This window comes from Glycine max, chromosome 20 (genome assembly GCF_000004515.6).
Source record: "Glycine max cultivar Williams 82 chromosome 20, Glycine_max_v4.0, whole genome shotgun sequence".
Lineage (NCBI taxonomy): Eukaryota > Viridiplantae > Streptophyta > Magnoliopsida > Fabales > Fabaceae > Glycine > Glycine max.
Window position 1 is genome coordinate 37,679,269 of NC_038256.2, and position 21,246 is coordinate 37,700,514.

Below are 21,246 nucleotides of genomic sequence, written 5' to 3' on the forward strand. Positions count from 1 at the left end.
CCGGCCGAAAACATTCAAACTTATTGACTGGAAAATCATTTGGAAATTGGAATTATTACAATTTACACAATCTACTACGTGAAAGTGAAGACAAATAATCGTGACTTACTGCTTCGTTGACTGGGGTCCTCTGGCTACTTTCCTCTGCTAGGCAATGAAGGGCTTTAGTTCAAGTTTCAAGTACTAGTCTACAAGCCATAGCCATTACACTATATATAGAACTGCAAAAACCATAGCATATCCATCTGTGGCATGCTAGTGCTATTGCTATCTAAGAATAAGATTCACAAACAAGTCCATATGGCTTCCTTCATGTTTGTCTACCTCTTTATCCTTCTCACCTTGACCAATTTCGTAACCACTATAGCACAGTTCGACCGTGATATTCCGGACCGCGTTTGTTCAAACAACCTAACCACTCCAAACAGCACCTTCCAATTGAACGTGAAGACCCTTCTGTCTTATTTATCTTCCAACGCCACAGCTAACAAGCAATACTACAACACCACAGTTGGCAGTAGAAACCACTCCGACAGTACTGTCTATGGAATGTTCCTGTGCTGGGGTGACTTACCCCCTCAGCTTTGTAGCCAGTGCGTCGCAAATGCAACCAAAGACATACTCTCCGATTCATATCCAAATTGTTACTTGACCACAGATGCCCGGATTGAGCTCCGAGACTGCATGATTCGCTTTTCCAACCGTTCTTTCTTCTCTACCGTTGACTTAAATAGTTACTTCTATTCATGCTCCAGTTCCGATGCGTCCGACAAAACAAACTGGATGAGTGTGTTTTCCAAAACGATTAACGAAGTCGCTGATGAGGCAGCGAATTCAACTGTTGGTGCAAAGAAATATGCAACAAAGGAAGCAAGGATATCTGGAGGATTTCAGAGCCTTTACTGTGAGGCACAGTGCACACCTGACCTCTCACCCCAAGATTGCCGAAAATGTCTAAATGTTTCCATAGCGAATAGTCAACAGTTTTGTGAAGGTTTAGCGTCACCTGTTTCCTCTCCCAGCTGTAGTATTAGGTCTGATGTGTACCCTTTCTATCGCCCCAGTACCGCTCTGGCACCAACAGGAGAGGTTTCCACAAATTTTTCCAGCACAGACTCACAACATCCTGCTTATCTTTCCCACAATTGTTCCAGCAACGAAACCATGATCACCACGGACCGCGCTTTTCTATCCAATCTCAAGTCCCTTCTCTCTTCCTTGTCTTCCAATGTCACCACCAAAACCGGTTTCTCCAAGACCACCGTCGATGGCAAAAACCCCTCTGACACGGTGAGTGGACTCTTCATGTGCCGCGGGAACCTTTCCACTATTCTCTGTCAGCAATGTGTCCTAAATGCGACCCAACGAATATCCTCAGAGTGCCCCTCTTCCAAAGAGGCCATCATATGGTACAATCACTGCTTGCTTCGCTACTCCAATAATCCCTCATCCCTGATATCCACAGTGGACACAACTCCAACCTATCAAAACTTCAGTATCGTCAATACTTCCAATCCCAACCAGCTGCAAAGCTTCTTCACTTGGACTATGGCGACTGCTTTACCTGAAGTGAAGTCCGTGATAGAGGACAGTACCATTAAGAATTATGGAACAAAAGAAGTAAAACTGAATGATCAGCAAACCCTCTATACTCTTGCTCAATGTACGCCAGATCTATCTAATGGCGCTTGCGGCAGCTGTTTAGACAAGATTTTCAAATACGAAATTCCATGGTGTTGTTTGGCGAGTCCAGAGGGAAAAGTACTATCTCCTAGCTGCTATATCATGTTTGGATTGTCCCCATTTTACACAGATGATGACCGAGTTGAGGCGTACAGGCAACCCAGTCCTCCTCCAACAACTGCAGGTGATGTTCCTATTCAAGCTATTTTTTCATGCAAACATCGCCTAATTAATCAACTTTCAAAGTTATGGTACTGAACTTTTCTGCAGTTTTAAAGAAACTACACCAAAAAAAAAAAAACATTTCATTTTCTGTTAAAAGAAAAATTATAAACAATTTAACTGACATACACATTATCCAACTTATTTTTAATTCCAGAGATTCCCAATTCTCGTATCAATCCTTTTGAAAAAAAAAAACAAATATCTTTTGAATTCTTTTGTATAATTTATTGTTTCTGAAATTTGAAAAAATTAAAATCGTTTCTTCATATTTTAATATTTATTCCTTTTTAATTATCCAACTTATTTTTAATTCCAGAGATTCCCAATTCTCGTATCAATCCTTTTGAAAAAAAAAAACAAATATCTTTTGAATTCTTTTGTATAATTTATTGTTTCTGAAATTTGAAAAAATTAAAATCGTTTCTTCATATTTTAATATTTATTCCTTTTTAAAAAAATATAATCTTGATAAAAAAATATTAAAAGTATTTTTGTTAAAAATATACTTGTTTATTTTTAAAAATGTCATTAAATGATACTCATGTCAGTATATAATTTTTTTTTCTACGTAAAAATTATGTGTATACAACCTGTTACTCAAATGAAATATTGTGAAATGATATCTGTATAATAAAGTGAAACCAAAAGTATAAAATAATTTGCCACCTAGTAGTGGACACAGCTACCTTCGTTTCAAAGTAATCGACATTAATTTTTTTTCTCAGATTGACAGAAACAACAAAACTTAATGAGTAAAATAAATTTCTTTAAGAAAAAGGTTTGATGAACATCCATTGTGCTTGTGAAATATCTAGGGAGAGAAAAAAAATATAGAAATGATAAAATTTATGATGTGATAAAAAGAAAAACATAAAGAGAAATGAGTTTAAAATAAGAGTGTTTTTTTTTTCAAAAAAAAAAAAGAGGGTATTGGTGTATTATTACTCTTATATTAAATCATCTTTTTTATTTATTCTCTATCATAAGGTTGATATTCCATCACATTAATTATTTACTTAGAGTAAAATTAGAATTAAAAATTAATGCTTCCTCGAAATCGTAAAACAATTTAATATGGATTTTTTATTGTTAAAACGTCATTTATTTTAAAATAGAGAGTATTTTTTGGTAAAATATAGAGATTATAAAATAAAATTTTAATAATAATTTTTAATAATTACAAAATAGTATTAAGTGTCCTCTTTATGCATACTAGCTAAGTAATTAATAGCCCTTTTGCTAATTAAAAAGTTAAGTAATTAATATTTTTTAATAAATTTATGATAAAATTACGTAAAAAGTTATAATAAAATGTGTAAATAATATTTTTATAAAAATATTATTTTAATTTTTAACCATGCCTTAAATATATTAATTAATAGCGGTGGTCTAACTACCTCGAATGAAAAATGAGATTAAATAATTCCATCTTAAATGAACCAATAAAATTCTGTGCATAAAAAAATCTAAACAAATTAATGAATGTTATTTTATTGAATCACATAGGATAAGATTGTCTTAACCATTTTTAGTTAGAGTTAGTTAGACAAACCTAATTAATATTATCTGTAATAATTATATTGTTGATATCCTAAGTCAACATAAAAAGATACGATTCTCTTCTTGCATTTCTCAACTTAATCTAAATTTATTACATACAAGATAACATGTTTTTTTTAGTTTCTATGCATTTCTCATATATCATTGAAAGTTCCTTATATCGCGTAACACAGAAGTACAAGATAACATTTTCATGATTATGAAAGTTCTGTCCACGGAACACAATATTATTCCTACTATTCCATAGCACCCATGCAACTCCACACCAAACATATTTCCACCTAGCTTGCGCAGTCCTACTATCAAACAACAAATGATGTTGTTGATAATGCATTTCACCGATTCTGGTAGCACCAGAGTTTTAACCATGCATAACACCGTTCCCATATATCCTGTTGAAATTGCTATAAATTTCTAAAATATTCTTAAATATAATATATATGAATATGGTAGAACAATCTAAAACTATAGTGTATATGAATATGGTAGAACAATCTAGAACTATAATGTGTATAAATATGGTAGAACAATCTAGAACTATAAATGTATGTATAAGATAAAAGAATCTAGAACTATCATGATACTAATCTATCATGAAAACTCTAGAAAGACCTAAAGTAATGTAGAAACATTCGTCACCATTGAGAGGTTGGTGACTTGAGCCTATAAATAGGCAATTGGTATGTTGTAATTGACAATCCAAGAAATCAATGACATAGCCTTCTTTTTAAAACAATTCTCTAAAACTATCAACTATCATCTAATCAACTACCAACAGTGGTATCAGAGCTACGCTCGGTCATACATTGGGCGTAGTTATCTTACCTACCTACAATTCCAAAATTCTCCCAACTACTTCAAAAATTTCCTTTGTACTATTAACCCACTCTAATAATATTTTTTCTAAGCTATGGATAACAATACTCAATCGTCAATTATTTCTGTCCCTATCTTCAATGGTGAAAATTATGATTTCTGGCGTGTTAAAATGGAAACATATTTTTCATCTCAAGATTTATGGGACATAGTAGAAGAAGGCTTCACCATTCCCGTGGATACTTCAGCTCTTAATGCATCTCAAGAAAAAGAGTTGAAGAAAAATAAACAGAAAAATTCAAAGGCGTTGTTCACCTTGCAACAAGCGGTGACTAATCCAATTTTCCTAAGAATTATGGGAGCTAAGACTGCTAAAGAAGCGTGGAACACATTGCAGGAGGAGTTTCAAGGAAGTGTTAAGGTACGTGCCATTAAACTTCAATCTCTAAGAAGAGATTTTGAACTATTGAAGATGAAGGAGTCTGAGACAGTTAAAGATTACTATTCTAAAGTTAAAGGAATAGTTAATCAAATGAGAGCTTTTGGGGAAGATATTCTTGACAAGAAAATTGTTGAGAAAATTCTAATTACTATGCCCCAAAAGTTTGACCCAATCGTGACAACGATTGAGGAAACCAAAGATCTGTCCACTCTATCAGAGACAAAACTTGTGGACTCTCTTGAAGCATATGAGCAAAGACTATATAGGCATAAAGAAGATACAATTGAAAATGCCTTTCAGTCAAAGTTTAAATTTCAGCCCCAAAACAAAGAAAATGGAGGAAAGAAAAATTATAGAGAAACTTCCAGAAGAAGAGAAGGTTCTAGGAATTTCCTTAAGAACAAAACATATAAAAATCCTCCATGCAATATATGCAAAAGGCGAAGGCCACGCAGAGAAAAATTTTTGGTTCCGTAATATGCCACAATGCAACCATTGCAAGAAGTTTGGGCACGTAGAGAAAAATTGTCGCAACAAAAATAGGCATCAAGCTAATATCGCAGAGGAGCATGATCAAGAACAATGTACGTTCTATGCCACTCAAGACTCAATAAAAGAAAAGGGAGGAAACTGGTACTTGGATAGTGGATGTAGCAATCACATGACCAAGGATGAGACTATTTTCAAAAGTATTGATGAGTCTGTCAAAGTCAAAGTTCGACTGGGAAATGGAAGTGTGGTTGAATCAAAAGGCAAAGGCACTGTCATGGTGGAGACAGATAAAGGTACGCGACTCATCCATGATGTCTTACTAGTTTCCAGTCTAAAAGAAAATCTTCTAAGCATTGGTCAAATGATGGAGAGAGGCTGCACACTTCACTTTGAAGGAGGTGTATGCAAAATCTTAGACAACAAAAATAAAAGGTCTGAGATAGCCCAAGTAAAGATGAATAAGAGCAATAGAAGTTTCCCTCTAAATTTAAAATATGCAACAAACATTGCCATAAAGGTACAAGTTGATGATTCATGGCTATGGCATCGAAGATTTGGCCACTTCAACGCACATGCCTTGAAGTTGTTACATGAGAAGAATATGATGAGAGATCTTCCAAGCATAAAGGAGAACAATGAAGTGTGTGAAGGATGTCTCCTTGGTAAGCAACACCGATTTCCTTTCTCAACAAGCGGAGCATGGAGAGCGAAAGATCTATTGGAGCTGATACATACGGACGTTTGTGGACCAATGAGGACACCATCACATGGGAACAACAGGTACTTCATACTCTTCATTGATGACTTCTCTAGAATGACATGGGTATATTTTCTAAAAGAAAAATCAGAAGTCTTTGGAGTATTCAAAAATTTCAAGGCCCTTGCTGAAAATCAAAGTGGAAAACGGATAAAAGTACTAAGAAGTGATCGCGGCAAAGAGTACACCTCTTGCGAGTTTGACAGATTTTGTGAGGATTAAGGCATTGAGCGACAACTTACAGTCGCATATTCTCCTCAACAAAATGGAGTGTCCGAGAGAAAGAATCGCACGGTTATGGAGATGGCTAGATCGATGCTCAAGGAAAAGAGATTACCTAACACATTCTGGGCTGAAGCAGTCTACACTGCTGTTTACATACTCAACAGATGTCCAACTAAGTTTGTAAAAGACAAGACTCCAATTGAAGCTTGGGACGGGAAGAAGCCATCAGCAAAGCACCTAAGGGTCTTTGGATCTATATGCTACATTCATATTCTAGACATGAAGAGGCATAAGCTTGAAGACAAGACTATACGAGGTATCTTCCTTGGGTATAGCAATATCTCTAAGGGCTACCGTGTCTACAACTTGCAAACTAAGAAACTCGTCATCAGTCGAGATGTTGAAGTTGATGAGTACGCTTCTTGGAATTGGGATGAAGAAAAAGTGGAGAAGAACGTTCTTATACCCGCTCAACTACCTCAAGAAGAAGCTGAGGAAGAAGACCCAGGTGAACCACCTTCACCTCTACCACAACAACAAGATCAAGAACTATGATCACCAGAGTCTACTCCAAGACGAGTAAGATCTTTGGTGGACATATATGAAACCTATAACTTGGCCATACTTGAACCTGGAAGCTTTGAAGAAGCATCAAAGCAGGAAGTATGGGTCAAGGCAACGGAAGAAGAGATACAGATAATCGAGAAAAACAACACATGGGAGTTAGTAAATCGTAAAAGATATCATTGGGGTTAAGTGGGTCTATAAGACAAAGCTCAACCCTGATGGCACCATACAGAAACACAAGGTGAGGCTAGTAGCTAAGGGTTACTCACAGCAACCCAAAATTGACTACAATGAGACATTTGCACCAATAGCTCGTCTTGATACCATAAGAGTTCTAATAGCTCTTGCGTCACAAAAAGGATGGAGTATCCATCAACTAGATGTCAAATCCGCCTTCCTTAAGGGCGTACTTGAAGAAGAGATCTATGTGGAGCAGCCACAAGGATTCGTGTCTGAAGGCAAAGAAAGCAAAGTGTTAAGACTAAGAAAAACACTCTACGGTTTGAAGCAAGCACCTCGAGCATGATATAGCAGAATCGATCAGTATTTCATGGATCGAAGATTCAAGAGGAGCAAGAGTGAGCCTACACTTTACATTAAGTCTCAAGGTCAGAACACTCTCTTACTCTCTCTATATGTAGATGATCTTATCTACACGGGAAACAAGATGAGCCTACTAAAATCAACTGTGACAACAAATCAACAATTGCAATGGCGAAGAATCCAGTTCATCACAACAGAACAAAACACATAGCAATCAAGTATCACTTTATCAGAGAAGCTGAAGCAACTAAAGAGATCAAACTTGACTACTGCAGAACAGAAGATCAAATTGCAGACATATTCACGAAGGCTTTGCCGAGACCAAGATTTGAAGAATTACGAGCTATGCTCGGAGTCACAGAAATTTGCATCAAGGAGGAGTGTTGAAATTGCTACAAATTTCTAGAATATTCTTAAATATAATATGTATGAATATGGTAGAACAATCTAAAACTATAGTGTATATGAATATGGTAGAACAATCTAAAACTATAATGTGTATAAATATGGTAGAACAATCTAGAACTATAAGTGTATGTATAAGATAGAAGAATCTAGAACTATCATGATACTAATCTATCATGAAAACTCTAGAAAGACCTAAAGTAATGTAGAAACATTCACCACCATTGAGAGGTTGGTGTCTTGAGCCTATAAATAGGCAATAGGTATGTTGTAATTGACAATCCAAGAAATCAATGACATAGCCTTCTTTCTAAAACAATTCTCTAAAACTATTAACTATCAACTATCATCTAATCAACTACCAACATATCCACTGCACAGGGGCACCATAATAGAGTATGAGCCATCGATTCATCATGTATTCCACAAAAAGGGCATGTGAAGCAATGTCCACCTCCTCCCATATTTCTTATTGCAAAGTTATCTCCACTGGGTAGTCTATTTCGAAAAAGTCTCCGAAGAAAAATGTTAATCTTTGGAGGGAGCTTTAAGTTCCACATTTCAACAAGCAAAGGGTCAAGTGTAGACCCCAACAAGAGATTATTCAGAGCCACAAATAATGATTTTGTGTCATAGGACCCAGTAGTTACAGTAGCCACCGCCAACTATCCATAACTTCCTTTTGTAATGGTATTCCTTCCACTTCTTCCACCAACCTATCAAACAAATTTTGCTCCCACTCAAACCACCCCCTATGCCAAGTAAAATTCCAATAGCACTGCCCTCCCTTCCAATAACCCATGTTTGCAATAGTAGCCTCCTTTTGAGATGAATTTAAGAACAATCTAGGGTACTTTGACGCTAAAGATTGTTGCCCCACCCAACAATCACTCCAAAATCTAGCCTTGTCCCCCATACCAACCTTCCAAACCACCTCAGACTCAAACCACTTTGACTCATTTGATCCACCACACGTATTAGGAAGGTCCCTCCACCATATAGAAAATTTATTTTTCCTCCACCAAAATTTCTAAACCTCTTTGTCCTCCATACTTTGATCTTAGAATATCGCTCCATAATCTTTTGACACCATATTAATTACTTTAATAATTTGATGCAAGTATTTAATATTAATAAGTTGTTGGTGTACGTCTTATTGAACTTGTTTCCTTAAGATCTTGTTTTAAATTTTATAAATGAAAAAATATAATTAAATTTCTTTTTTACAAAAAGATAATCAATTAGATTTCTCATCGGTGATCATCATTTAAAATGATAAATATTTTATATCAATATTATGATTGATTTAATTTTTTTTTTACTAAAAACACTGTCAAAGTACAAAGTAAAATACTTTAATGGAAAATATTATGTCGGATCATGTAATTTTATATTATTATTATTTAATTAATCACAAATAATTATATATGATAAATTTATTAAATTTTAAAATATTTATTTTTAAAATTATATTAATAATAATTTGGGATGAAATGAATTTGTCATAAAACAGTAAAATTGTTTTATATGGTAAGTGACCATAACATTCAACTCATTCTTTACAATAATTACATTTACCTTCTAGTTATCACTATTACACTTCACAATTCTTGTCACTTTCTTCTTTTCTTTTCTCTTCCTATAGCAAGGCATTTCTGCTATTGTCATCATGACTCATTAACAATTATTATATCGATCGGTGCCTGAAGGACATGTGTTAACTTCTTTTGTAGAAAACAATAAAGGTAGGTCACGGTCAATTATTATCATAGTTGTTGTCCTCATCGTTGTCTCGGCGGTACTCCTTTCCTTTTGCTGCTATTTGCGATGGAGAAAAACAAGCAAAAGTATTATCTACAAAACTCTTCTCAGAAAAAACTGTATGTATTGTGATTGGGATAAAATTATACTTCAAATGTTATTATTTCGTAAGTTTTAAGAAATTTGCTAACCTAATTCAAATGTTTAAATATTTTGGTGTAGTTGGTCATGAAAGTATCAATTTAGAGGGATTGCAATTCGATTTGATTAAAATTAAAGCAGCAACAGATAATTTCTCACATGAGAATAAAATTGGAAAAGGTGGATTCGGAGAAGTTCATAAGGTAAGAAAATTTGATAAAACTTTTAAAGGATTATTTTCAACACACCTTATAATATATTTTTTTACACACTCTATTATTAATTAAAATTTATTAAAAATTACAAAAAAAAATAAGAGAGAAACTCATTAAATAAGAAATTAAAAATTACAAAATTTTAAATAAAAATAACCGAGTATGTTTAAAAAATATATTAAAAAGATGGTTTTTAACATTTCTCAGACTTTTATTTTCCTTTTCTTTATCATGTTTTAAACTCAAACAACTATTGATGATTTATATGCTTTTAGGGTATTCTTTGTGATGGTCGACGTGTAGCTGTCAAGAGGCTTTCAACAAGTTCTAAGCAAGGTTCAACTGAGTTTAAGAATGAAATTTTATTAATAGCCAAGTTACAGCATAGAAATCTTGTGACATTTATAGGTTTCTGCTTAGAAGATCAAGAAAAAATTCTTATTTATGAATATATGCCAAATGGGAGCCTTGATTACCTTTTATTTGGTTAGACCCCTTCAACCTTAAACTTTTTTTTTAAGTTAAAGTGATTTATACATTATGTATGGTTTTAAAACACCATACCTTAAATTAATTCAAGTGATTTGCTATAAAATATGTTTTACTTGCTTTCCCTATTTAATTTAATAATTTTTTTTTGTAGGTGGTCAACAACAAAAATTAAGTTGGTTGGAGCGTTACAAGATCATAAAAGGAATTGCTATGGGAATTCTTTATTTACATGAACATTCTCGACTTAAAGTTATACATCGTGATCTTAAATCTAGTAATATTTTATTAGATGAAAATATGAACCCTAAAATATCAGATTTTGGCATGGCTAGAATTGTTGAAATTGATCAAGATCTTGGAAATACTAATAGAATTGTTGGAACATAGTAAGTTTTTCTCATCTATATATTTTCTTCTTGTGATCTCACTTTTACATGTTATAGTTTAGATAAATGTTTTTTTTTTTTGTAGTGGCTATATGTCACCAGAATATGCAATGCTTGGACAATTTTCTGAAAAGTCAGATATATTTAGTTTTGGCGTCATGATTCTTGAGATTATTACTGGAAAAAGGAGCGTGAATGCTTATGAGTCACACAATGTTGTGGAAGGGCTCATGGGTTATGTGAGTATAACAATCTAGAATTTTTAAATAATTATATATATATATATATATATATATATATATATATAATATAGTCTTAATTATCTTTTTATTCTTTGTAATGTAATTTTTTTTGTTTTTATAATATTTTTTGAAAGATTTTATTTCTTACAAATTATGTTTGTTTTGTTTTCGTTCTTAAAGTAATTTACATAACATTTTAAATAATAAAAAATATTATCTAACTGCTTAAAGGACAAAAAATAAAAATAAAATTAATTTGAAAGGATTAAAATAAAACAAAAACATTTGCAAGAACAAAAAAACACACTAAATTATAATGATAAAAAAGTATTTAAATCTATAATATAATATAAATCAAAATTGATTTTAATTTATATAAATGTTATAATATGCATATTAATTTTGATAAACTTTCATAGGTTTGGAGACAATGGAAGGATCAGGAACCGCTAAGCATCTTGGATTCAAACATAAAAGAAAGATATTCACAAATGGAAGTTCTTAGATGCATTCATATTGGTTTATTGTGTGTTCAAGAAAATCTAAATGATAGACCTACAATAACAACGATTATTTCATATTTTAACAACCACTCACTTGAATTGCCATCTCCACAAGAACCAGCATTTCTCTTACACAGACGTAGAATGGATCCAGAGATCGTTATACAACAAGAATCAAGTTTGAGTCAAGCTGCCAATGGTTCTGTGCTATTCTCTATTAATGAGATGTCGGCTAGTAATTTTTATCCTAGATAATTATTTAATTTCTTATTTGATAGCATTGTCTACTTTTGTTTCTAATGTATAATAAACTTTCATTTGGCACTTATGTTAATATACTCCTCCCCAAAGTTTCACTTTTTGGTAGGACCTCTATTTTGAGCGGTGGTTAGTATTTGGTTATTTTGACTATTTTGTTTCACTTCAATAAAATGGAACTATATGGATAAGAGTGGTTATTTTATTTTATTTTTCATTTTTCATTTCACCCAATTCATTAGGCTTGATATGTTATGGTTGGATAACTTTATATTTTGAGCCAAGTCTATTACCATATTTGAATGATGAGACCTTGTTTGGTGAATTTTAGCTACCTCTCTGTTGAGTGATTGAGATATATTTGTTATTCTTGAGATGTAAAATACAAATGAACTGTCAAATTTTCAAAAATCTTTTGTTTTGTTAGAGTATAGTTCATTGTGATCTTTAGCATTGCCAGGTTAAAAGACATTTGAGTTAGTGTTTGTATCGATTATTCCCTTAGAGTGGGTCATAACATATTTCTAAGAATTTTTTCATATTAAACACGTTTCATTTTTTTTAATTAAGGCTGATTTATCCTACTAGCATGATACAATCATACAAAGCTATACTGGGACTACGACGCAAATTTATAAGAACAAAACAAGTAATTAAACCAATAAAGCATCATCCCTACTTTTAGGTAATCGCTAAAGTAATAAAATTATATAACTAGTCTCAAGAGTATTGAATATTCATCAATATAATATAATGTATTAGTTAATATATTTCAGTCAAATTTAGAATTTGATTTGAATAATTTTTTAATATATAAAATATTATTTAACATTATTTATAATGGTTAAGAAATTACTTTATAACTTCTTTTTACTCTAAAAAACGCTAAGAAAGCGAAATACTTTAAAAATGTTTCATTAAAACTATTTTAAATAGAAATTTTAAAATATTAATGCCAGGCAAACACATGAAGGCATGCAATCTAAAATTTTGTTGTTTTAGTTATAAATATTAATTTTTTCCCTTGAAAAAATAAACAATGTTAACTTATTAATGAATGTGAATTATCTAATAAAATTGTTTAAATATTAAATTTTATAATAATAATCTTAAAATTCATAATTAATTGAGAATATAAAACATTTTACATTCATAAAACTTATTATAATTGCTATAACTATAATTAGCAAGAAGCAGCTGTTTTTTTCTTGGGGTTTAGATGGTGTGGTGCCAAATTGCAAGTACCTTCCAAGAAGTTTTATTAGTTATTGTTACTATTATTCAAGGAAACCAACTTCTACGGTTACGGAAGACATGGCGGTCCAGTCACGGTGCCGGAGGCCCATAGAATGGAAAGTCAGTCTCGTACCTCACATAACAGCCAGGTCTAATAATCCTCGCACTCATACCAATCCTGTTGAATAATTCTTATTCCTCTTATTATCTTTTATGATAAGTTTTAAATATATTTTAAAAGAATTTACAAGTCAATAAGGAGAATTTATATATAAGATAATTTTATTTCCATAATATTTTTTTTTGCAAATAATTTTGAGAGAGGTATGAAAAGAAAATAAAAATGTTAGCTGGTCTAGTAAAAAAATAGAGACAAAACGTAAATAATTAAAAATATATATATTGTGAAAATTTCATTAATTACCATTTGCATATAAGCGTATGCCAATATGGTCTATTTAAAAAATATATCACACCAACAAATAAGGCGACTTTCAAGATATTGTATTATATTTAGTTGAGAAATTTATATTGCTTTTCATTTATTCGAATAAGCAAATGAGTATATATAACCCGTTTGAGCGAAATCTAGCGAGGATATAGCTCAGTAATTGAAGCCTCATTTACGGAATTCTGAGTTGATTCACTTGATCTTGTTTGGCTTGAGTTATGCTCCGTGAGTTCTGATGATGGAAGGCTTCTAGTTCTACTATCCACAACAAATGCAGGTTCTGAAGGTACAGGGAGACTGAGAGAGTAGCTGTTTAGCATGAGCACAACAGAAGTCATGGTTGGTCTGCCAGCGTCATTTTCTTGAACACATAATAATCCAATGTGGATGCATCTCATTATTTCATTTCTCGAACCATCATTTAATGTGGGATCTACAATATTTGTAGCTGTTCCTTCCCTCCAATTTCGCCATACCTGCATGAATTTGCTCAATTGCTGATGCTAGTTACTTCACAATTCCATTTGTTCTGTGAACTAAGAAATAAATTTCCAATCCTATTATGTAATGACAATGAAAATATACTAATTAAGAAGAAAGGAAGAACCTACAAAGGTCAATAGATCCTCCACGTTCTCCCCACGACGAATACCAGAGTTTTTTTGGCCACTTACAATCTCAAGAACCAATACACCAAAACTAAAAACATCTGATTTTGCTGAAAACTGGCCATATATTGCATACTCAGGTGCCATATATCCACTGCATGCCAACCACAAGCAAGTTTAATTACTCATACATTTTAGTAACACTTTTCAAGGTAATGTAAAATATTTTGTTTGACAGTTTTGATTGAAACTAAACTTTCACAACTAAGCATGAGTGGCAATAGGTTGATAATGTAAAATGTTTTACTTGACAGTTGATTGAAATTAAGCTTCTATAACAAAATATAAGTTTATATGCTCACACTTACTAGGTTCCAACAATTCTACTTGTATTTCCTTGAGTTTGATCCACGCGAATCAATCTTGCCATCCCAAAATCTGATATCTTAGGATGCATTTGTTCATCTAAGAGAATGTTGCTTGCTTTGAGGTCTCGATGTATAATTCGCAATCGAGAATCCTCATGAAGGTAGAGAATTCCTCGAGCAATACCTCCAATGATTTTGTAGCGTTTTTGCCAATTCAATTGTATTTTCTTTATTGGATCTATATATACACACCGAAACCATATAAATGTTAAAAAAAATTTAGTAGTCAGTAGTATGTCTTGAACCAGAACTAGGAAACAGAGTAGCAGTCTAATTATGCTGATATTCTAACTTACCAAATATGAAGTAATCAAGGCTTTTATTTGGAACAAATTCATAGACAAGTAGCCTTTCTCTTCCTTCCAGGGAGAAACCAAGTAGCCTAACTAAATTTCGGTGCTGAAGCTTAGCCACTAAAAGCACTTCATTCTCGAATTCCATATCTCCCTGCCCAGAATCCCTTGACAACCTTTTGACAGCAATCACTTGTCCATTGGAAAGCTGACCCTGAAAATATATCACAGTCAAGTACAGTATCCGAATATACCAAGTTTTGATGAAGAGGTGATTTTTATCTGAATGAAAAGTGTCTTCTTACTTTGTAAACAGCTCCAAAACCGCCTTGTCCAAGTTTATTACAATCATCGAATTCGTTTGTAGCAACTCGAATGGTGTCAAAGTTAAATTGCAATGACTCAGCAAATGTAATTTCATCTTCATCCTTATCTTCTTCTCTTTTAACTTCACATGCACGAGGATCCGGGTAAAATTAGTGAGTATATTTAGATATGATAAATGAATGCAGGCAAAAAAATAACATCTAGAGATTTAATTTCTCAAGAAATAATCAGAAGCAGATTGCTAAATTGATTTCCCCTGTTACCTAGCTACTAGCTAGACTACTACTATTAGTGAGTTATTCATATGTGATCAATGAATGCAGTCAAAAACTAACATTGAGAGATATAATTTCTCAATCGAAAACTAGAAGGAAATGGCAAAATTTATTTTCCCTGTTATCATTCCTTATTCCTTGCTAAAAGTGATTGAGGAAAGCATGCTTTGAACTATTGAAACATTTATCTATTATTTTCCGCCAAATGAATTGTTTCTCGCATTATTTAATAGAAGCAATACTGTAAAGCAGAAAGAGTTCAGTTATGATTTATGTTAAACTACTGCACCTTTAAATTGTAAGACTGTTTTTTATAAACAAATGACGATAAATCCATGTTTAGAGCCTTCAGACTTACTTTCAATTTTTTTCCTTGGCTTCCAGAGTCTTAGATAGATGCAGAAAAGACTGAGCACCAAAACAACACTACCAACTGGCACTACTATGGCGATGATAGTTCGTGACGTGTTGCTTTTTCCTGCACAACATGGATCAAGATTAACAAAATACACAAAAGTCCATCAGCTAAATATACTGAAAAGGTCATCACACTAGCATAAGCCCCATTTTTTAAAAATTTCCTTTGGTTTACATATTTTAAATTTAAGAAATGTGATTTGTACAATAATTTTACAACAAATATTAAAGAGAAACAAAGAAGCAGAGATATGAGAAGAAAGTGTGAGATATGACGCGTGATATTTTTATTTTTGGGTGAGATATGATGAGTGATACAAAAAAAAATTGTAAAAATTGTTAAAGGGTTATGATATATTTGGATATTGATGGATCAAAAACACCTTGTCATTGCCTTTCATTTTTCTTTCTATCATATTACATAATCAATCATATATGAATTATCTATTTCTCCTCTTTTTCTTTTTCTGTATCTCTCAAGATATAAATAGTCAACCGGTATCCTATAATCATTTTCAAGTTGCTGAGAGATGGAGAAAGTTACAGAACACATACAACTTTACACAACTATATGTAATATTTTCATTAGATTAAGAAAAGGGAAGAATTGATTCATAAAATCAACATGAGTTTAGGTGTGAAGAATACCCTGCTACATATTTAATATTTTTATTTTAAAATTATAATATAAATAAATTAATACATTAAGATAATCACAAAAAAACAACATTTTAAGTTAAAATAAAAATATACAATATAAGAATAAATTGTAGGATTCACATAAATAAGTTAAGAACTCTGATAAGAAATTTATCTTATTTCTGATCGATATGACATTCTAGCTCCATAACTCTTTCAATTTTAGGTTGAAAGTGTATGGAGAGATAGATTAAAAAAGAAATCCTGGGGTTCTGTTTGGTTGTTCTATTATAATTATGAAGCTGTAAGCAATATGAGTAAAACCTAACGATTACCTTGGGAAGAAGTGTTGTTGGTGGATGGTGATTGTAGTGGGGTCGTTGGTGGTGCATCTGGGTCTAACTTCAGCGTAGGTCCGTAGAAGATGTAAGGGTCAAATCTAATTCTACAACTGGGTTTTACAACATTACCTCCAGCCTTGCCACTGCAACACTCTGGAATTATTGAGATAGCTTCCTCCAAACACTTGGTGCAATCTTCAGACGATATATCAGGCGTGCACTGTGCTTGAGCGTATATGGTTTGAAAATTTGGAGCTTTTGCACTAGCTGTAGCATACTTACTGCGAGAATCACCTGATGCAGCTGTGCGTGTTAGATTCCTCATCAAGCTCTCGAGGGCATCATTGAATTGGTTCACCGAACCTGTTACATTCTTATCGTAGTAGTTATGATTCGTAGGTTGGTTTTCCATGACACCCAATATGGAGCGGTTAGTGTAGCGCAACATGCACTCAACAGTCCACATAATAGCCTCTTTTTGGTTTGGACAGTCCTTTGTGAGAGAGACTCTGGTATCGTTGAGGATTCTGAGGCACTCATCGGGCTTAAGATCGCCTCTGCAGAGACCAATGGCGTATACTTTGTCTGTGCCTTGGCCATATGAGAAATTGTAGAACCCATACTTGATTTCTGTGTGGGAAGAGAAACTGGATAAGAGGGTGTTGAGGTTGTTGTGATACGTGCTATGGATCGTGTAGTTGCCTTTGCTGTTATCACAGGGTGTCTGGGAGCTGGCTTGTGATATGATTATGACAAAGAGACAACAAAGGAGGCTGAAAGAAACAGAGGCCATTGTAGTTGTCCTCTTGTGTTCGGATTGATGTCTTACAGAGTTACACAAGCTTTTATCTGTTCGGGGGAATGGTGAAGTGTTTGATTTTTTCTTCTGTTGTTGTTGAATGCTGAAGTGCTTCACTGACTACCAAAGTCTTCTACGATACAGTAGGAAAGAAATGTCATGTTCTATTTATTTGATATGAACCAATTGATTGAGATTTTCAACTTATTTTAAAAACAATACAGTATTACCAATTTTTTAGCATGTTAAAAAGGAGCTTAAGTGAACCCATTTTACCAAGTACGATTCCTCTCCATTTATATAACATTTTCCGGTTGGAAAGACAAAACACGACCCACAAATTTCAATCAATAGCAGGTTCTCTTAATTTTCGATTTTGTTATATTCAAGAATTCAAATCCGCTCGTAAGTAAATTCAATGTAACATGTTCAAGCCACAACCTTCGAATCAGAACTGTTGGAAAAAGAAAAGTGGTTCAATGGTAAATATTTAGTGAGATAATAGACAAATAGAAAATGTGACATGAAATGTTATATAATAAAAAAATATTAAACAAAATGAGATAAAATAGAAATAAACATCTTGTATAAATATATAACATTTTAGCCAACTTTTTCGCCTACACTTTCTCACTCTTTGTTCTGATTTTTTCTATTAGATAGGATAGGTTTTTTCATTGATTAAGCAAAAGCGCGGGTTCAGAGTTCCTGGTTATTCTTGATTGCTATATGACGTGATTGCTTTGGGTTGAGTCTTTTGAGAAGTTTTGTAGTGTTTTTGTGATAATTAAGTTGGTATATTTTTAATTTCAGTACAATTTATTTTAAGCTATATATATATATATATATATAAACCAAACAGGCTAATTAAAAGTAGAAACGTGTTCACGGGCCTGTTCCTTCCAATCTCTCATTAATGTTGGTAAGAAAAAAACTATAAGGTAATATATTAGTCTGGGATATTAATTTGTGAATTTAATAAGTTGCTAAGCAAAAAACTATAAAGTAACATATTAGTCTGGGATATCTAGTATATTATTACCAACACATTAATGTTGCATAATTTTTTTTGTTTTTTTCATGGTAAATATCAATATCAAATAATTTGTGAATATGACTCATTGGCGAATTTTTATTTTTAAAGGATCAAATTAACTCAAATAATTTGTGTGTATTATTTGTATCAGTCCACTCAACTCATTTATATCCATTAAACTTTAGGTTGAATTATAAGTTTTAATATTTGATTCGGATGATATGTTAATTTATATTAAATAATTATTATTGATTATTTTTATATACAATATATTTTTAAACTTTAAAAAATCAATTACTATTTCTATTAGGAATTAAGAAGAGAGTATCTTTTCTGTTCTCACAGTTTCATTCAATTACTTTCACAAAATTAGGATTTCAATTGTAGAACATCTATTAGGATTTCATAAAAAGGAGAGAGTAGTGAGACATTTCCAAAGATTCTCCCATGGATGCAAGTCTGAACCGCATTTTGAATGTTGATAAATTTCATTATATGGAACAGAACACCACCAGGCAACTCACTCAACCTGTCCCTCCCCTCTTCACGCACTCTCTCACTTATTCTCTGCAAGTTTCCCTTAATTTCTTTTCCTTCTTCCATTGATACCTGGCCAAAGAAAGAACATCTTTTTGATTAAAAATAAATTTAACATGTAATTAATGGAAAACATTTGGTAATAGTCCCCAAAATAAGAAGTTGGTGAAAAGGAAAGGGAGGTTTAACTACGGGGTTTGGTTTGTGGATTGAGCAGCTGAATGTCCAAGAACCAAAAGAAGACGCTGCGCATCCAAATGTGCTCCCGGGGGAAAATGAAGGATGCCAGACCCTGCGGAGAGAACTATATGCAAACTCATCTCTTTACGTTTTTGCATTCGTTCCAACTTCGAATATGAGATCCAACTCCTTCCTTAGTCTTTATTGCTACCAGTGCTGTTGATTGATTTCTGTTGCCTATCAACATGTCACGAGTGCTGTTGGGAGCTTGCAAACAAATTAATTTGATGCAGTGATGGCAAAAGAAGAGAGTGCCCATTTTGCAAATAAATTATTTTATTTTAACTAACAAAAATTGGGCCACAACAAAGGTCAAATTGTATAAGAACATAAAATTTTACCCCCTACATAAATAGAATTTGATAAAATAAATGACTGAATAACAAAGATATATTCTAATGCAATTTACTATACTACTCACTACATGGTTTTCAAAAAAAATAAAAAAGTAGTGTAAAATATAGATCCGTCTCTGGCTTCTACACCACTTTTGTTTCATATTTGCAATGAAATACTGTAATTGGTTCCTATATATAATATTTTTGAAACTTTCTATTATCTTTCATTCATAATTTTAAAACTTGAACCATTCGTCAAAATATTGAGTCACTAGTTAAATTACATTTAATAAATTATTTTAAAAAATGTTGCTATGAAATACTGACTCGATAAATATCAACTCGATAAAAAAACGTTGAGGCATCTGAGGCAGTCATCCTGGTTTTGATCACCTGTACAGAGTCCAATGGTGTATACTTTGTCTGTGCCTTGACCATATGAGAGATTGTAGAAACCGTAGTTGATTTCCGTGTGGGAAGAGAAACTGGATAAGAGGGTGTTGAGGTTGTTGTGGTAGGTGCTGTTTATTGTGTAGTTGCCTCTGCTGTTATCACATGTCTGGGCACTGGCTTGTGAGGTAATTATCATAAAGAGACATAAAACAAAGGAAAGGAGCCAAAAAGAAACAACCGCCATTGTAATTGTTCCCTGGGATTCAGAACTCACAACTCACAATGAAGGAGCTTTTCTTTTCGGGGACTACCGAATGGAGTTGGTGTTGGTCCCAATATCTTTTATTTTTGTTATTGGTCCCTAATTCCATCAAAATTCTAAGATGACTCAATATTATGGCATCATATTTTCCTTACACAAGAAAGGTGTGAATTTTACATACAACCAAATTATGATTTAGTTTTGTAAAAAAATTTGTACTCATCTTTATGTAACAAAAATACTATTTGGAAGAAAAAAAATACACAACAAAATTATTATTTTATTATGCAATAAATTAAAGCGTGATAATACTATGAAATGATTTCGTTATAATTTTATTTATCTTGTGTTCGTAGAAAAAAGAAGCATGTATTGGAATCAAACTTTATTTATATGAAAATGTAAAAATGAAGTATAATAAAATTATGATTGTGTTGTACATCAACAATAAAAAAATTATAATTTTATTGTATGAAATTTTACAACTGAATCATAATTTCCTATGACCATAAAACCAAAAAAAAAAAAAAACATGACAGAGTGAATGCAGGGTGGGGTGGTAAAGGGAAGAGTAGGTTGATTGGCGGGTAGGAACAAGAGCAATTTTATTGAGTCAATAATAGCCTCTTTGAATGAATCCAAAGTAAAAGTCAAAGTCATATCCAAAATTTTTCTACATAAATCAATTATCTATTCTAAAATTCAACAAAAAAATGATTTATTCCGAAATACAATATATATTCCGGAATAACTAAAATGTATTAAAAAACGTGTGAGTTTAAATGTCTAATACGAATTAGAAACTCATTATAATTTGTAGTTTCACACTTTTTTATGCATTATGAACTCGATGATCCATAAAGATTAACAGGTCGGGAAGAAAACGAATGGTAATTCTGAAACTCTGACAATT

At 32.5% G+C, this 21,246-nt stretch overlaps 2 protein-coding genes across 3 annotated transcripts; one reads left to right on the forward strand and one right to left on the reverse strand.

Annotated features, from left to right (window-relative positions):
* The first annotated feature begins 98 nt into the window (after window positions 1-98).
* CRK67 (cysteine-rich receptor-like protein kinase) lies at window positions 99-11,893 on the forward strand. 2 transcript variants are annotated; one of them, XM_014772575.3, is made up of 7 exons: window positions 99-1,867; window positions 9,449-9,595; window positions 9,699-9,820; window positions 10,108-10,318; window positions 10,476-10,710; window positions 10,796-10,949; window positions 11,372-11,893. In XM_014772575.3, exons 1-7 carry the CDS (start codon window positions 253-255, stop codon window positions 11,708-11,710), a joined length of 2,823 nt encoding a protein of 940 aa, XP_014628061.1. In that variant the 5' UTR covers window positions 99-252; the 3' UTR covers window positions 11,711-11,893. The 2 variants fall into 2 exon arrangements, with proteins under 2 accessions (XP_014628061.1, XP_014628062.1); XM_014772576.3 differs by having other exon boundaries at window positions 10,108-10,168.
* Window positions 11,894-13,537: 1,644 nt separating this feature from the next.
* On the reverse strand, window positions 13,538-20,363 carry CRK68 (cysteine-rich receptor-like protein kinase). The gene is made up of 8 exons (XM_041013303.1): window positions 20,108-20,363; window positions 16,723-17,319; window positions 15,686-15,809; window positions 15,035-15,170; window positions 14,733-14,943; window positions 14,377-14,614; window positions 14,012-14,162; window positions 13,538-13,876 (listed from the first exon to the last, which is right to left on the reverse strand). Exons 1-8 carry the CDS (start codon window positions 20,313-20,315, stop codon window positions 13,538-13,540), a joined length of 2,004 nt encoding a protein of 667 aa, XP_040869237.1. The 5' UTR covers window positions 20,316-20,363.
* Window positions 20,364-21,246: the final 883 nt, after the last annotated feature.